Here is a 15,336-nt window from a genome sequence, read left to right on the forward strand (position 1 = left end):
AAATATGAGGAAGCAAGCTCATAGAGAGAAGCGTTAACTTTTGGATTTACACCGTATCTTCTTTGACATATTTTCATCAAATGTGTGACACCTACAGAATCTATGAAGTCTGTCAAAGCAGTCCATAAAATCCTACGAATTCATCTAAATACATCAAACCTATACTTTTTAGCATCCTATACATCTTTTCAGAAATTAATGTGCTTCAAACTATCCTGAAATTGATCTTTTTTGTTCCGGAGGCAAAAATTAATAAATCTGTAATAGATACAATTCTGAGAGTATTTGTGTGCGTGTGTATTCCTAATATTAATTTCACATTCTTTCGGTTTCAAATACCCGCGGTATAATGAGAAATTCTCTGTTTATTGCGCATAACTTCCAACAACCATTCGGATACATTCATTCAATTATACGTTAATTATAAAACGAGGCAAATTACTTCGAGGAAATTGTCATACTGTAAAATATACGAGTTCCGTTGGCAATGTTTTTACGACGGCATTCAATAAAGCACTTATAAATAACTTAACGAGATAAAGATAAACTACACAGTGCATATCTACGTGGAGATTTTAGTTCAAATTCGTAACACGTCCTGTCGGAAAACACCTAAAAACTAAAGAAGTCCCATTGAGATCAAGTTAATAAGACTAACATAGCTTCAAGATCCGCAAGGAACTGATTTGGAAACGCATTTAATTTGGAACAGGGTACCAATTTTGTATTATAAAATTTTGGTTTGAATTTAACAATATATCTAGTTAAAAATATGGCCTAATTTTTAGCCTGGGTTTTGTACTATGATCTGTATAAAACTACTTCTTCACCAAGGCCAAAACTTGTTTTGTGCTAAAAAAAAGCAATAGAAACCACACTAATACTTGAATATATATGTTTATGGAAAATTATATTTTCTTTGGGGGGGAAATTTTTAGATTCTTTATACCTACTTATAGTAGTGATAAAAAGTGTCGTTATAAAATAGTATTTCTGTTTACGCATATAAGAATAGCATTCTTTTATCATTACTGAACAAACTGTTTTATTTATTAAGGTAGATTTTTTTACAGCAAGTGATAAAATGATTCGGTGAATTACGGACTACATATTTTTTTATTTTTCTATGTGTAACAACACTTTATCTTTCATAGATAAAACCAAACAATAAAATGCTCATAAATTGTTCTAATTATTAACCCCTTTAAATCTTCTAATTTATAGCAGCAGGTAAACACCTTTGACTACTAATTTATACCATTCTTTTGAAGACAAATTTAAATTAGGAGGTCTTCAAGGTTCAATAGGTAAAAATTTAAATATAATTTGCACCTTATAAAAAAATTAACTTAAAATCTGACAGATAATGTTTTCTGTTTGTAGAAAATAACAAAGTATATTTACATGTTGCAATGTCTACTTGTCCGTTTAAGTGTAATCAATTTTTTAGTTTACGACATAAGGAATTAATTAACAGATATTATTATAATGAATAAATTACGTACAGTACGATAGTTTAAAGTCTCAATTTTTATTTGTTGTATAATCCAAAAAAGACTAGAAAAATAGATAAATTTCCTTTATATAGTAGTAGATTGTTACTGAAATATAAAAGAAGCTATGAAAATTTAGAAAATGTCTGGCATCAGTCTCAAATTAATTTCAAAATTGGTGTCAAATAAATAACAGCAGTTAATGTGAACATCAAAAGAAGATAGCAACATCGTCGAAATAATAAAATCATTGATACCTAAATGTTTAATAGGAGAAATTTTCTAACGAAGAAATCATTGATTTACATACGTTCCAAATTTTTAAAGATGACGACGTCTAAATTAATACAATCGGTTAGTTTATGGGAAAAGATCATAATATTTATTCAAATGGGCACGCTAGATTCAACAGAGTTGGCATTTAAAAATTAAGTGATTCAATGATGTCTAATTAGTCGGTTTAAAATGCTAATAGCTTCGATTTAACTTATGATACTGAACACATAACGAATATTGTAATAAATTACTAACAACTTCCTAATCTACCAGGGAACATGGTAACTTTCGTTATTTATTACGTTACAGATTCTATAAACAGTAGTAATACAGTTTCATCCAAGATTCCGAACAGAGGAGGAAGATTAATTTCCTCTAAATGTAACTTGTGTACTGGTTATTTCAATCATGTAATTATTACTATTTATATACATGGAAAGATTTAAACGTTTTCATTGACGACTCAAGGATTTCATACACAAGGGATTACACCGATTAAATTAAATTAAACGAAAAATCATTACTTCGACAGTATGAGCATAGATGTAGAAATTTGGGTTAATATGTAACGTAAAACAATTATCAAGGGTTACCAAAAGTTTAACTGTATCAACGTGTTTTTAAATAAAGGTGTCCCTTGGTCAGGTATGAATGGATGGATACCTGTACCTATCTTTTCACAAGAATTTGCTGTTAATCGCATATTTATGGTTATTGCAATATAAAAGTGTGCAACGTTATTAGGAGATACCGAAGCGATGGTACCAATTTTATAACAGCTCAATAAAGGTGCTATGCTTTCTCGTGATGGTTCTGAAATATTTTTAGTATTGCCGGCAAATTTCGAAGAATTTTATTGCAAGTTTTTAGCAGAGGTATAAGCAAGGATTATAAAACTTGGCTTATTTGAATACGAGTCCTTCTGATTTTAAAGTGATTGTGTTGAGATGCGAAAAGGCCGACAGGTAGGTACGTACATTGGGATTTTCCTAGTTATTATTACACAGGAACATGAACCAAGCCCACGAAAAAATTTTCAACAAACTCCACCGTACCAAATACATAAGAAAATAATCTTAAATACTGATTATATAACAAAAACTTTAATTTTACTGTAGATTCTTGTACAAGAACTTAATTACTATAGTGGATACACTTTTTATACACAAAAAAACTCTATACTTTATGACTCTGCCGTTATCATCATTACCACAGGGTTGTCAGTCCTAAAACTGGTTGGATACACAATATTTCTGTTCTGAGCTAATCGTCGCATTTTTCTAAAAATTGGAATATTCCTCAACTATTCGTTGTTGACTCCTCCACTCCTCTGAATTCCTGATTCTGTTTCTACTATGTGTCTTACTAGTCCATGTCTAATCTATCTGGCCAATTTTTTGACTTGCCCTCCATAGCGCCCTCTGTTCTACTACCCTTTCTAATACCACCTCATTTCTTTATCCACGGTATCCTCATCATGGAATGATGGATTGAACAATGGTCTTTCGTTCTTTTAAACTCCGATGGGTTTAAATTGGTTTGATGAGGAAAACATTACGGTTTAAATTTAAACTATAACATCGGCTCATCATCGTTTTTCATCACATTAAGCGTCGTCCTCCATATTGACATGAGTGTGGTGTATCTGTTGGTCCGCGACGGCGAAGATGCCACCGTGACGTGTTTATGATGGCAGCCGTTGACATACAGACTTCGTTAATGACCGCGCAAACGAGGTGCTCTCTGACGTATGCGTCCTCTCGATGATTGAATTAATAGCGTCGTTTACTTGTCGTACAAGAGATAAACGACACAACTAAACGCATAACTTTAACTTTAACGGTTGTTTTTCCGTCTTCTCCTCTGTATATTCACAACTATTTGATCGCGAGGGGTTATCGGCTATAAATGTCCCTACATAAAAATAAATTTTCATTCCTATGTCATTAATCTTCGTCCTTTTCTTCTTCTTTATCGCCCTTTTCGTCGTCCTTCTAGGATAGGCATTTTCGTTTAAACTGTAATAACGTAGACAAAGTTAGGTTCCATTGGAAAGAAATGGAGATTATGCTTTCCATTCTAACAGAATCAGTCAGTTTCAGTATGGCTTCGCCATATTTCTTGGGAATGGCAACTTTTCTAGCACAAATTATAATTTCTCTGTTGCTTCTTCCTTTTTCCGACTAGAATTCTGGGAGGTAGGGTCCCCCAGTCCCTAGGAGGACATATACCACACTGCCTTGCGTGGATCTTATGAGGCTTTCCTATATGGCACACAGACGATATCACTATGGACTCTACATGTGGCCTTCATGAGGAAATTGATCGCTACCCGCCGAAAAGGAAATTTGAGTGAATCAATCGGATTATACCAGCTGATAATATTCATATATTGCTTACTAGCAGATGACTACAAACTAAGAAGAGTTCCAATATTTGGTGTTTGCCTAATCGAATCGCCAAACGGTGGGATTGCCAACTACTTCTTTGAAGAAGTTTAGACCATTGCTTAATACCCGGTTGATCCCGGATGAGTCTGTCCCGATCCATGTTTTCTTGTGGTGTCTTGGATCACCACTTAAGCAAATGCTGGGGCAGTAATATTCCACAGAAAATCTTTCACTCCTTTCTGCCTTCAATTCGTTCGTCTTACCTTTCATCCCAATCACCACTCACCCCATTCCCACGATTCCTAAAAGAAAGGGGTCTTCGCCCCCATCTTCTGGCATAGTTTCCCTTAGAGATGTATCGTAAATCTTCATCCCTGTCTTTGTTTGTTGACCCTTTCATCCGTTTCAATCAAATTAGAAAGGAAAAGAAACTTTTCCTTGCTTGAGTCATCCAAATCGCTCTAACATATGACAACTTTTTGGCCAACTTTCTTTCTTTTTACCTATTTCTCTACATCATCATCATCATAAGGTCGTCAGTCCTAAGACTGGTTGGACGCGCACCTCTACTCTTTCCTATCCTGAACTAATCTTGCATTTCCCTAAAATTAGAACATCCCACATCCTTAACTATTTCCGAACAGTAATCTAATCTAGGTCTACCTCTACCCCTCCTAACTCCCGTTTCTGCCTCTAATATGTCTCTGACTTGACCTTCATGCCCGAGAAGATGTCCTACCAACATATCTCGCCTATTTCTTATTGACTTCCATAGAGAGTCCTCTGTTCTCCTATTCCTTCTAATACCTCTTCATTTCTAACCTTCTCCATCCACGGTATCCTCATTATTCGCCTGTAAGTCCAAATAAAAAAGGATATTCTTCTGAAGCGCGCAGAATGGATCCTTAATCGTTGGCCGTAAATTGCGTCTCCGCCAATGATTCGGTTGCGGTTTGGTGATACTATAATCTGCAGCTTATTTATGAAGGTAAGACTACCAAGAATCAAACGAGTGAGTCCTGCTTTTATTATGTAATGCACGTCCCATGCCGCAGATGCCGTTTGTCTTTTGAATGGGCCGACGCTTGTCGCCATAACTCAAACTCCTTCGACTGCGTTTTTCGGCGGCGAGGATTCAACAGTGCATTTCCTGCTGTCGGTAAATAATAGGTCGCTATTGTGCACTTCCTCAAGGACCCGATCATAAATTTTGCTTGAGGATACTTTATGAGTTTTTGCTCGAATAATCTCATCTAATAAATGGCGACATTCTTTGTTGTTGTTGACTTTTGTGATCTTTAAGGTTACACTTGCGGCTACAGCAAGGATAAAGAGCACGCGGATCTATTCCCACACATGCCAGAATCCATGTTCTCGTTGACGTTTTTAATTAATAATGATCGTAATCGACAACAGTTCCTTTAGATCGCCTCCTCATTCGTCGCCTACGAAACATGTGTAACAACAAAAGTTTCGCAACACATACATCCATATGTGTGCGTGTATGTGTATGTTGGTCGCCACCACCACCACATATTACTTCGTCCGCTTCCGCTGCTGGAAGGAACGTGACGAAGTCCGGAAATTCCACGTAGAGGGCACTAATTCGGGCGATAAAAAAGAGCAAGCCACTCTCTTTCCGCTGCGGTCGGGGGTGTCAAAGCTGCCCGGCAGTGGGGATGAAGCGACGCGTGACGTCAGATTTGGGTTAGCGCGCCTGTCGCCAATTGTGTCGGCGCGTCAGTCATGCTTGCGACTGCCGAGAGAAAGAACCACTATCGCTTCAATCACTGTTGGCGGTGATTGTGTGTCGGTACGAGTAAGAGATCGACTTTGAAAGCTCAGACTTCTTATTAGTATTGTATCGTCTCTTACGAACGAAAGCGAGTACACGCTATTCGAAAAAGATCGAGTAATTTTAGAAAAAAACTTTCAGTGTGATTCCTCAATTCTTCAGAGGTATACTGTTTAGTGCTAAGTTGTTAGTTTTGTGGATTACGTTACTTTGTGCCTCAAGATGCTCTCAAGTAATCAATATTTGAAACCGGAGTACCTTACACCTTTACCTACTACGGTAAGTAACCATCGCAAAGATGATTGTCTAAAAAGTTGTATTTAACCATCTCATATGATCATGAGATACTATAGTATAAGTTAAGACTGAAGAGATCAAAGTCATTAAAATTAAACCATTGCTAAAAGTACCCATTTGAAATGCCAGGACCAGGAAATCATCAGAATACTGAGGTCGATTTATTTTCATGTAATGCGATGTAACAGGCGCGCAAGAAAATAAGTAGGTACGCTCGTCCATTTACAGTTTGCATAATCAAAATAAAGAAAGTCTGTTGAAAGCTAAAAAGAAAACGAATTGGGAAGAATCTTGTTTTTCATCAATAGATATCAATGAGGCAGGAAAACTGAGATGAAGAGCAACCTTGCTTTCAAGCATCAGTTTTCATCAATACATTAACAGAAAGTTTTCATTTCATCACCTGTTAACTTTTCACTATCAGTTTTGCGTTTTCGTACTTAAGTCAATTTCATCATGTAACTCCTGGTCTAAACAAAAACCAAGAAATCCATTAAATGCTTTAGCCAGCTATTGCGAAATGACATAACATTTCGGCATGATTTTTAAATTGGCTAAGTAATTCATTCCAAAGGAGCTTTCTATATTTCTTATGGCTCATGTTACCAATGTAAACGCTTTAGCAATTTTGTGTTGTTCTGTTGAAAAGTTAACCATGTTATTGGCATTGTGTGGTACGGACTTTTTCAACATATTTTTACATCATTGAACGTAATATGGTTGATTGATTTGTGAAACACGAGCCAAATTAATCCACTTGTGCACGATGTGACTACAATCAGCTTCCTCACAAAGGTTTACAACATTTTGCAATGTCATCGATTTTAACATTGATTTCGTTAATAAACAGGTTCATCTCAAAAGCCGTAGATCATTCTTAAAGGATATTTTTTTGTAGGACATTTGTAGATGTTTTTTGTTTTTAACATTGGCTAATATTTATGTGCAGATATATATGTGAAACTAATTTTGTAGAAACTTGGTAATAGGTAAGTAGTCAGTCGTTATTTTAAAGGTAGTTTAGTAGGTAATTATACCTGCTACTGCTGACGGTAATAACACGCAGGTAGCAGTTCTTATTGAATTAATATCCTTACTTAAAATTACGACCGGCCGCCTAAGCTTATTAAGATTTCTAATTACCTATGCGCGGTTTATTTTACGGCTGAAATGTTTAATGTAGGCACTGGCAAGAAAACTACAAATCATTCAAAAAAATCGACCTCCCCTCGTTCGAATGCGTTAAAAACAAAAGGTGCTAACTTTTAAATTGGGTCATACCGCTCGTTAGCACAAAGTTATGGTTTATTGTACCGATTAAGGAAGTTTTAATGGATCCCCCATGGTTTCGACTAATTATTTCGTTTTCTTGCTTACCTCAATTAGATACATAAACACTCGATAATTAAGATTATAGTTCACCTTGTAGCGCTTTATTTTGAAATCAATAGTAAACTTCTAATTTATATCTTATTACTTTTGAGATCGACAATCACATAATTAAACACGAGACGCAGATTTAGGATATGACAACAGTCACAAGATTAAAATTATTAAGTACCATTTATTTTGTTTGGATGTTAAACAAACATTTCTATTACTTATGTGTAATTTATAATACTTTACAAACGTTGGAGCAGGATTCCTAATAATCTCCGTTTTATCACACCTGCTGCCTAATTTTTTATCCAATCGTTACGATCATTTATTTTTCTCTGTTGTATGCCACACATTAATATCTTTCACTATTCGAAAATTCCTGTATGAGTTTCAAAAGTTAACTATCTAGAATCAGAATTTTAATGCTGGTGACATCTTTCGAAGTACCGTTTTGAAATTCATTCAATTCTAGTTCGGAAAGCATCATCAATGGTTGCAAGTAAACGAAGTGTCTCAATGTCATAATGTTATTTCGAGGAAACTGTCTCAATGTCACCACGCGCGCTATAAATTATCAGGACGCCAGACCATGTTATCCAATCAATAGCTAAACTACATTGTAGCGTTTCTCTGCAGCTGTCATAAACCTTTTGAAAGATGTCCCCGCCTGCTGATTATTATAGAAAGTTGAATGCAGTCCAAGTTGTCGTCAAATATATTAATTTAATGTAATAACAGACACGGGATGTTTCGGTCCTCCAACATGTTTTTACTAATAACTTCATAAAGTGGCTAGCAAACTTCTTTACAGCGAAATAAATTTAGAACAAGTGACACTTTTGGCCCACGTTCAAGTGACTTTGAAAATATTGACCCACTAAACGGACATAAGGTGGGCGTATGAATTATATAAAAGCGCCATTAATTGTTATATTGCAATGTGGGAGATGATACTCTTAATTGCTCTTGACTTTCGAAATGTTCATTAATTTTGTTTCTTTTGTTACAGTTGGATGCCAAGAAGAGTCCGCTGGCTCTCCTTGCCCAAACATGCAGTCAAATTGGGGCAGACTCCCCCAACAGCAAGTTGTTGCAGAATGCATCAGAGAAGAGCAAAGGCGGCAAATCCTCCTCCTCTTCTGAATCTCTTAAATTGAAATCACCGAATTCTTCAAGCGAGAGTCCAATCAAATCCAGTTTCAAACCGTATGAAATGAATTTTTCAAGAGAAAAGACCCAATCTCCGGACGATCGTGCCAGTTCCGGTTCAAGTGCAAATAGAGTGCGAACTCCCGTTGTTAAAAACAGTATCTCTAACAATCGATGTAACAGTAATCAAAGCAGTCACTCGAATCACTCCCCGCGAAATTCGCCGGTAGTGTCCGAACGTAAAACCCCCAGTGCGGAATCAATAAACGTTTCTAGGGACGAAAATAATTTATCCAGAAACAGTGACAGAGTTCCAACTCCACAACAAACAGCTACATCTTCGTCCGGCAAATCCACGCTCCCGACAGTTACTTCTCCTACAATGACCGATCCGGCAATAAAAGACATGCCCCTGGGGACGTTTAAACCTGGTGCACCTCCCACAACAAGTGCTTTTATCGGTGGATATCCCATACCCGGTTTTCCCTTACCACTAGATTTATTGTCTACTTATCCTGGTTTAAAAGCAGGTCCTTTAGCACCTTATTTCAGTTACGCCAGAATGAAGGGCGCTCTAGGTTCAGAGCCTCTTCTGTCTACTTGTAGAGATCCCTATTGCACTGGATGTAGCCTCAATTCACACTTGTTACCTACATCGACAGCCAGTGGAAAGACGTCTTCGACTTGTCCCTCAGGGTGCAGCCAGTGTGAGCATGCAATGCCAAAGACTTCTGTCGGATACAACCCGGCAGCTGCAGCTTACGCTCATGCACAGTTGGCTGCTTTAGCCGCGGCATCGACGCTTCCATACATCTGTAACTGGATAGCTGGAGACGCGAGTTACTGCGGAAAACGTTTCGCTAGCTCCGAAGAACTTCTGCAGCATTTAAGAACTCACACAAGTATTGGAGGTGCCAATGCTGAGTCAGCGTCAGCGTTGCCTTTCCTGAATTCAGCTAATCTACCACCTACGCATCCCCTGTTTCATCGGACGTATCCGACACCCCCTTTGAGTCCTTTGGCTACTGCCAGGTATCATCCTTACTCAAAACCGTCACTTCTTCCTCCATCTTTAAGCTCTTCTTCGTTAACTAGCTTCCCTATCGCACATCCAGGGTTAACACCGTATCTATCCGCTTACTCCCTCTATGGTCCGCGAATTGGAACGAGTCCAGGGATGCATCCGTAGGGAAGAAGAAGGGAGGAAGAGTGAGCTGTGCATGATATTACTCTAGTCCAAAAGAAATCGACTATTACTTATACCTAAGCATTTGAAAAGGATATACGAAAGAAAGACTGTTGTCACTCGAATTTTCGTGGTTTGTGTGATATTATGTAAATATAATATATGAAGTTGTGGCAAGGTGTTCTGACTGCTTTTATTAAATTATTTAAACGTTATCAAAAGTGCTTCTGAATGCGTTAATTAAGTTAATTTCTAGTTAATTGTTTGCTGTAACGCAACTGTTATTTCTTGTAATTTCTCTGGTGAATTAAAACAATATATTTCGTTTGTACATTAAAAATTAATTTGTTGTTGGTGGATCTCTATACACATTATACGATATAATCAAACGAATATGTAAGATAATTTTATATTCTATTTTCTTGATGTCTAAAAGGCTGATTAAAACGTCATGTGCCTGTTGCATTGAAGATCATTTAGTGCTACCGTTTTACATTCCACAATAAAAAAAAAAAAGAATTTAAATGGTGGATGATGTATATCGACTTGTAAGTTGGAACACCTTGAAAGTAAGTTAAATCCAAAAATTGAAAGACATCATAAAAATGTACATACTGTTAACTTACGTTAGTTAAGTTCATTACTTACTAATGAAGAAGACGTACAGTCGGGAGTAAAAGTAAACAACTGTTTCTTGAAGCAGTTCATTCTGATTAGTTACAAATATTAAGTAATTTTTTGAAATGTTGATACTGACAATGTGATAATTTTGGACAAAAAAGATTTACTTTTCTGCCAGACTGTTCCAACAAACGCTACTAGGTGTTTCAATTTCGTTATAAAAATAAATTTTACTCACTTATTTCTAGTGTACAACCTGGAGGAAGTTTTATACAATCAATTGATTTACTGATTTAAGCGTATGATTGGATGTAGGTACCTCATGTCGTTTTTGTTTACAGCAGGGTCAGTCTGACCTCAGCTTAATAAATTTGTCCACATTCGGTTTGAAGTTATTATGCAACCAAAATTTACATAATCACCATGTAAGTGGCAATAAAGTTCTTAAGTTGTTTATCATCGTAATGTGTTGGAACGTTATTAAAATTTGAAATTTAAATAAAACTGCTATTTTATTCCACATTGCGTTTTATTTATGACAGATTTAGGCGCAGTCGAAGGAAGATGGCCAGACACACGTATGTCTAATATACGTACGGTTGGTTATGGGTAGTAGGTACGGCACCACTGTGACCTTTTAACGGCACCGGCGACCATATGGATCGGATTATTAAAAGGCCTACGTCGTTACGGTCAGAAAATCGTAAACACACCTGTATTCGAGCCATTGGTGTTTATTAAAAACTATCACACTGTAATTTCGAATTGAAATGGGCATAATCAACACTAAGTTTACCATGTAGTGGTGCAACGTGACGCAAATGTTTTCTTAATATCCCTTAGACTCATTTATTTCGTAAGATATTGAAGACATGTTGCACATCTCATCACAATATTATTTTGTGGGTAAATTATTTCATTTACTTTCACTCTATTAGTAAATTATTTTTTTAAACATTGCTGTGTCCTTTTCATTATAGTCCTAAAGGGTATTGTAGCGCAAATATATTTTTTATAAATACATGTTTTAGTAGAATTTTTAAAAACCAGTAACAAAAAAATTTTTTTTAATTTTTACTATTACAATTTCAAACTGGTGTTGGTTTTCTTTTCTGGTAGAATTATTCACCGCACTGCTGGGCACTCGGCGTTATTATCCGGTACCCAGCCGGATACAAAAATAAGTACCAGAATCGCCTAGCGTAGGGTCCAGCCGAGGTCCTGTTGTGAGTGATATATATATACGATACAGGTACCTATCATTATCAACCGAGCGGCATGGCCTAGAGGTTTAGACCATTGCTTAGCATTCGGGAGGACGCCGGTTCGATTCCGGGTCCATCTACCTTGGCCCAAGTCTTTCTATGGTTTCCTTGGATTACTTAGGCAAATGCTGAGGCAGTAATATTCCACGGATAATCTTTCACTCTCTTCTGTCTTCATTTCGTCCGTCTCATCTTTCTCACCCGAACCACCACCCACCCATTCCCACGATTCCTGAAAGCAGGCTGGCCTTCCGCCCTACCTTCCGGCGTAGTCCAGAGGGACTGCCCACCCACCAGCATTACTGGCTGGAGGAAATGAGAAACCCAAAGTTTTTTTTCCTATCATCATCATAAAATCGTCAGTCCTAAGACCGGTTGGTAACGCATCTCCACTCTTTCCTATCCTGAGCTAATCTTCCCATTTTCCTAAAACTAGAACAACCCACACCCTTTACTATTTGCGAAAACAGAAATCTAATCTAGGTCTACCTCTGCCCCTCGTAACTCCCGCTTTTCCCCTAATATGTCTCTGACTAGACTTTCATACGTGAGAAGGTGTTCTACCAACCTATCGCGCTTATTTCTTATTGACTTCCATAGAGTCCTCTGTTCTCTTATTCTTTCTAATACCTCTTCATTTCTAACCTTTTCTATCCACGGTATCCTCATCATTCGCCTGTAATACCACATTTTGAACGCTTCTAACCTTTTCTTTTCCGACGCGACCACTGTTTCGCACCCGTACAAGGCCGCACTCCAAAATATATCTTTAAGAACCTTTTTCTTGTTATTGAAGGCGACACGAACCTGCGTTATCCTCTGCTTTATATCCCTACTACTCCTTCCGTCCTGACTTATTATCTGACTTCCTAGATACTTCAAATCAGCCACTTTATATTCGCTCTTTCCCTACTTTTTCTTCCCTTGCATACCAGTACTTTTGTTTTACTTTTATTTATTTTGATACAGTACTGTTTTATCAGTACCGCATCCTATTTATTTAAAGCTATCCTAACTCCTCCTTGCTAGATGCTAATACTGCCCCTGTATATCTATCCCTACAGTTGTACTGTCTTTAATGATGACCTATATCATTTAATTATTAACAATTGTCCTATCTTGACACAATTATTACCTTGTCTCTTGTCTTATAAAATATTCAAGAATTTTATTGTTGGTTGGTAATTTCCACAATAACATGTTACTCACCTTATTGTAATGTTGTTTTTTTTTTATTTTGGTTCGAGCCTGTGTAGTCATTATTTTAAATTCATTACCTACGAAGAATAAAGGTTGTACTGCATTTGTATTCTGTTGATGTACAAAACATTTTTTTTGATCGCACCCTATTGTTCTTTTTAAACAAATTTGTAGTTGTTGTCCTGAAAACAGCTAATTCTATACATTAACCGCATGCTCGGTGTTGATAGTAACTCGGCATTAATTATACGTTGCACAACAAAGTAAATTTCATTAATTATTTATAATCTAGTCCATTAATCATGCATTTTTACGTGCGAGTACTTTTTCTTTTCGTAACTAATGATTTATTACAATGTAAATAATCTAATAAAATGCAAATTAACGGTTTGCAAATAGTTGCGGCTTTGTAGTAAATTACCCACAGGAAAGCCTTCCGACATTTCTTAAAAAATTATAATAAATTATTTCAGCACTGCCACAAAAATAGACGCTGACGTTAATAAGCAGAATTGACTCCAAGTCTTCAGAAACTTACTAACGGTAATTGCTGTTTATAATTTGCTACTGTAATTATTACCCAAAAAGGAGAAAATTATGATTATTATTTATTAAATCTTTTCGATCTTTCACATGGACAGTCGTTATTAATGTTCCTTTTTTATATGATCAGTAGCAAATGGTTTAATTGATGGATTCGTTTACACCATCTTTTTTATATTTTTTTACGAGAAATATAATGTTGATTGTAGCTAAAATTTACTGTGCTTTTTAGACGCGCACACAGAAAGAAATATATATCACATGTGTTGGTACGTACACTGTCAAGTGAAACACATTTATCACGACTTAATTTGTTTTATCTGGGACCTATTAAACTACAAGGCATTCCTTGAAGCAATTTATCCAACTCGAGAGGCATTTATGAAAAATATACACGGTGTCCACAAAATATTGTAAGAAAAATTGGTTTTCTTTAAGCAGCGGGAATATTCTACAGGTTGCTCAACTTCATGTGGTTATGGTCAGCAAAGCAAGAGTGCTCTAACTGGTTTAAGAATATGACGCAGAGTTTTCCGATGAATCTGTTGGTGTAGGGTAGGTACTCTTTCTTTACTCATTCCGGTGGTAATAACCCCTTTACCATAAAAAGTTCGTGGCGGTATAACCCCCATAACTTTTTATGGGGGTTCAAAGTTAATAAATATGCCAATTTTTATACATTTCTAGGCATGTAAATATTTATATAGTCATTCTTAAACAATATTCAAAGGTAAAACTAATGAAAAATACATAAAAATATTGAGAAAGTTACATAAAACGTTATTTAAATATCTTGATCAATAGGGTAGGTTAGGGTAGGTTATCGGGTTTTGTTCAAGTGACCACCCTCTTTCGATCCCCCACCTCCACCCGCTTGAATTTGAATTATAGTGTATGAAAATTGTCAAAATAATCATCTTTCAATCCTCATAACTTTTGATGAGGGTGAGACCGCTGCAAATTTTTTATGGGGTTTTACTCAGGTGATTACCCTCTTTCGATCCCCCCTACCCTCACTCCGAATGGGGTGGGGGGCCATCATCTAACCCCCATAACTTTTCATGGGGGTGAGACCGCCACGAACTTTTTATGGTACAGTGGTGGGGGAGACCTCCTCTTTCGATCCCACCTACCCCGCCATCATCTAGACCTTTACCCATGATATTTACTTACGTTAACTTTAAATGCTGAAATTTTCTGTCATACATGAGAACTCGTCATGACTTTTAAAGAAAATAGTGTCGATAGTTGTAGAGTTATTAAAACTCAGGAATTTCCCTTCTTCTGATGCATGAACTGACCCTTCCAACAATACATAAATTGACCCTTCCACCAACGCATAAATTGAGCTTTTAGCGAAGAAAACAGGTACTTGAAGAAGTAAAAAATATCGAAAAAAAAATTAGTTTGTCTCTATATTTCAACCTTGTGTTATCCAAACATAGGAGCAATGAACACTCATCTACTCCTAAGACATTCTTGTAGATACCTTTTTTGAAACAGTGATAAAGTCTTGTCTATTTGGTCTTGGTGTTGCATATTTGGTATTGATCTTGTTGATTCGATCTTAGTGTTGGTCTTGCTCACATAAAGACATACTTAGTTGTTTTGCAAGACCAATACCAAGACTAATTTTGCTCATCACCAATTTCCGGTAAAATGTTTCAGACACTGCGTATAGCGAATTTCACGATTGACAATAAAACATCTGGACAGTTGGACGGTTTTGCCAAAAAATTAA

General features: G+C 36.5%; 1 protein-coding gene and 1 long non-coding RNA gene across 2 annotated transcripts in view; one reads left to right on the forward strand and one right to left on the reverse strand.

Moving 5' to 3' along the window:
* The window catches only part of LOC108734716, a 169,422-nt gene that overhangs the window by 79,657 nt on the left and 74,429 nt on the right, over positions 1–15,336 (reverse strand). The gene's annotated exons all lie outside the window — the stretch shown is intronic.
* Positions 5,914–11,107, forward strand: LOC108734715 (zinc finger protein Elbow). The gene is made up of 2 exons (XM_018466364.1): positions 5,914–6,233; positions 8,641–11,107. The coding sequence occupies exons 1-2, from the start codon at positions 6,177–6,179 to the stop codon at positions 9,967–9,969; spliced, it is 1,386 nt and encodes a 461-aa protein (XP_018321866.1). The 5' UTR covers positions 5,914–6,176; the 3' UTR covers positions 9,970–11,107.

Source organism: Agrilus planipennis, unplaced genomic scaffold, assembly GCF_000699045.2.
Source record: "Agrilus planipennis isolate EAB-ADULT unplaced genomic scaffold, Apla_2.0 scaffold66, whole genome shotgun sequence".
Taxonomy (NCBI): Eukaryota; Metazoa; Arthropoda; class Insecta; order Coleoptera; family Buprestidae; genus Agrilus; species Agrilus planipennis.

Bases quoted from the DNA above. Each gene is read 5' to 3' on its own strand.
- LOC108734715 (XM_018466364.1), top strand. From the start codon at position 6,177: ATGCTCTCAAGTAATCAATATTTGAAACCGGAGTACCTTACACCTTTA. The intron at 6,234-8,640 runs GTAAGTAACCAT...CTTTTGTTACAG, and splicing joins TTACACCTTTACCTACTACG to TTGGATGCCAAGAAGAGTCC.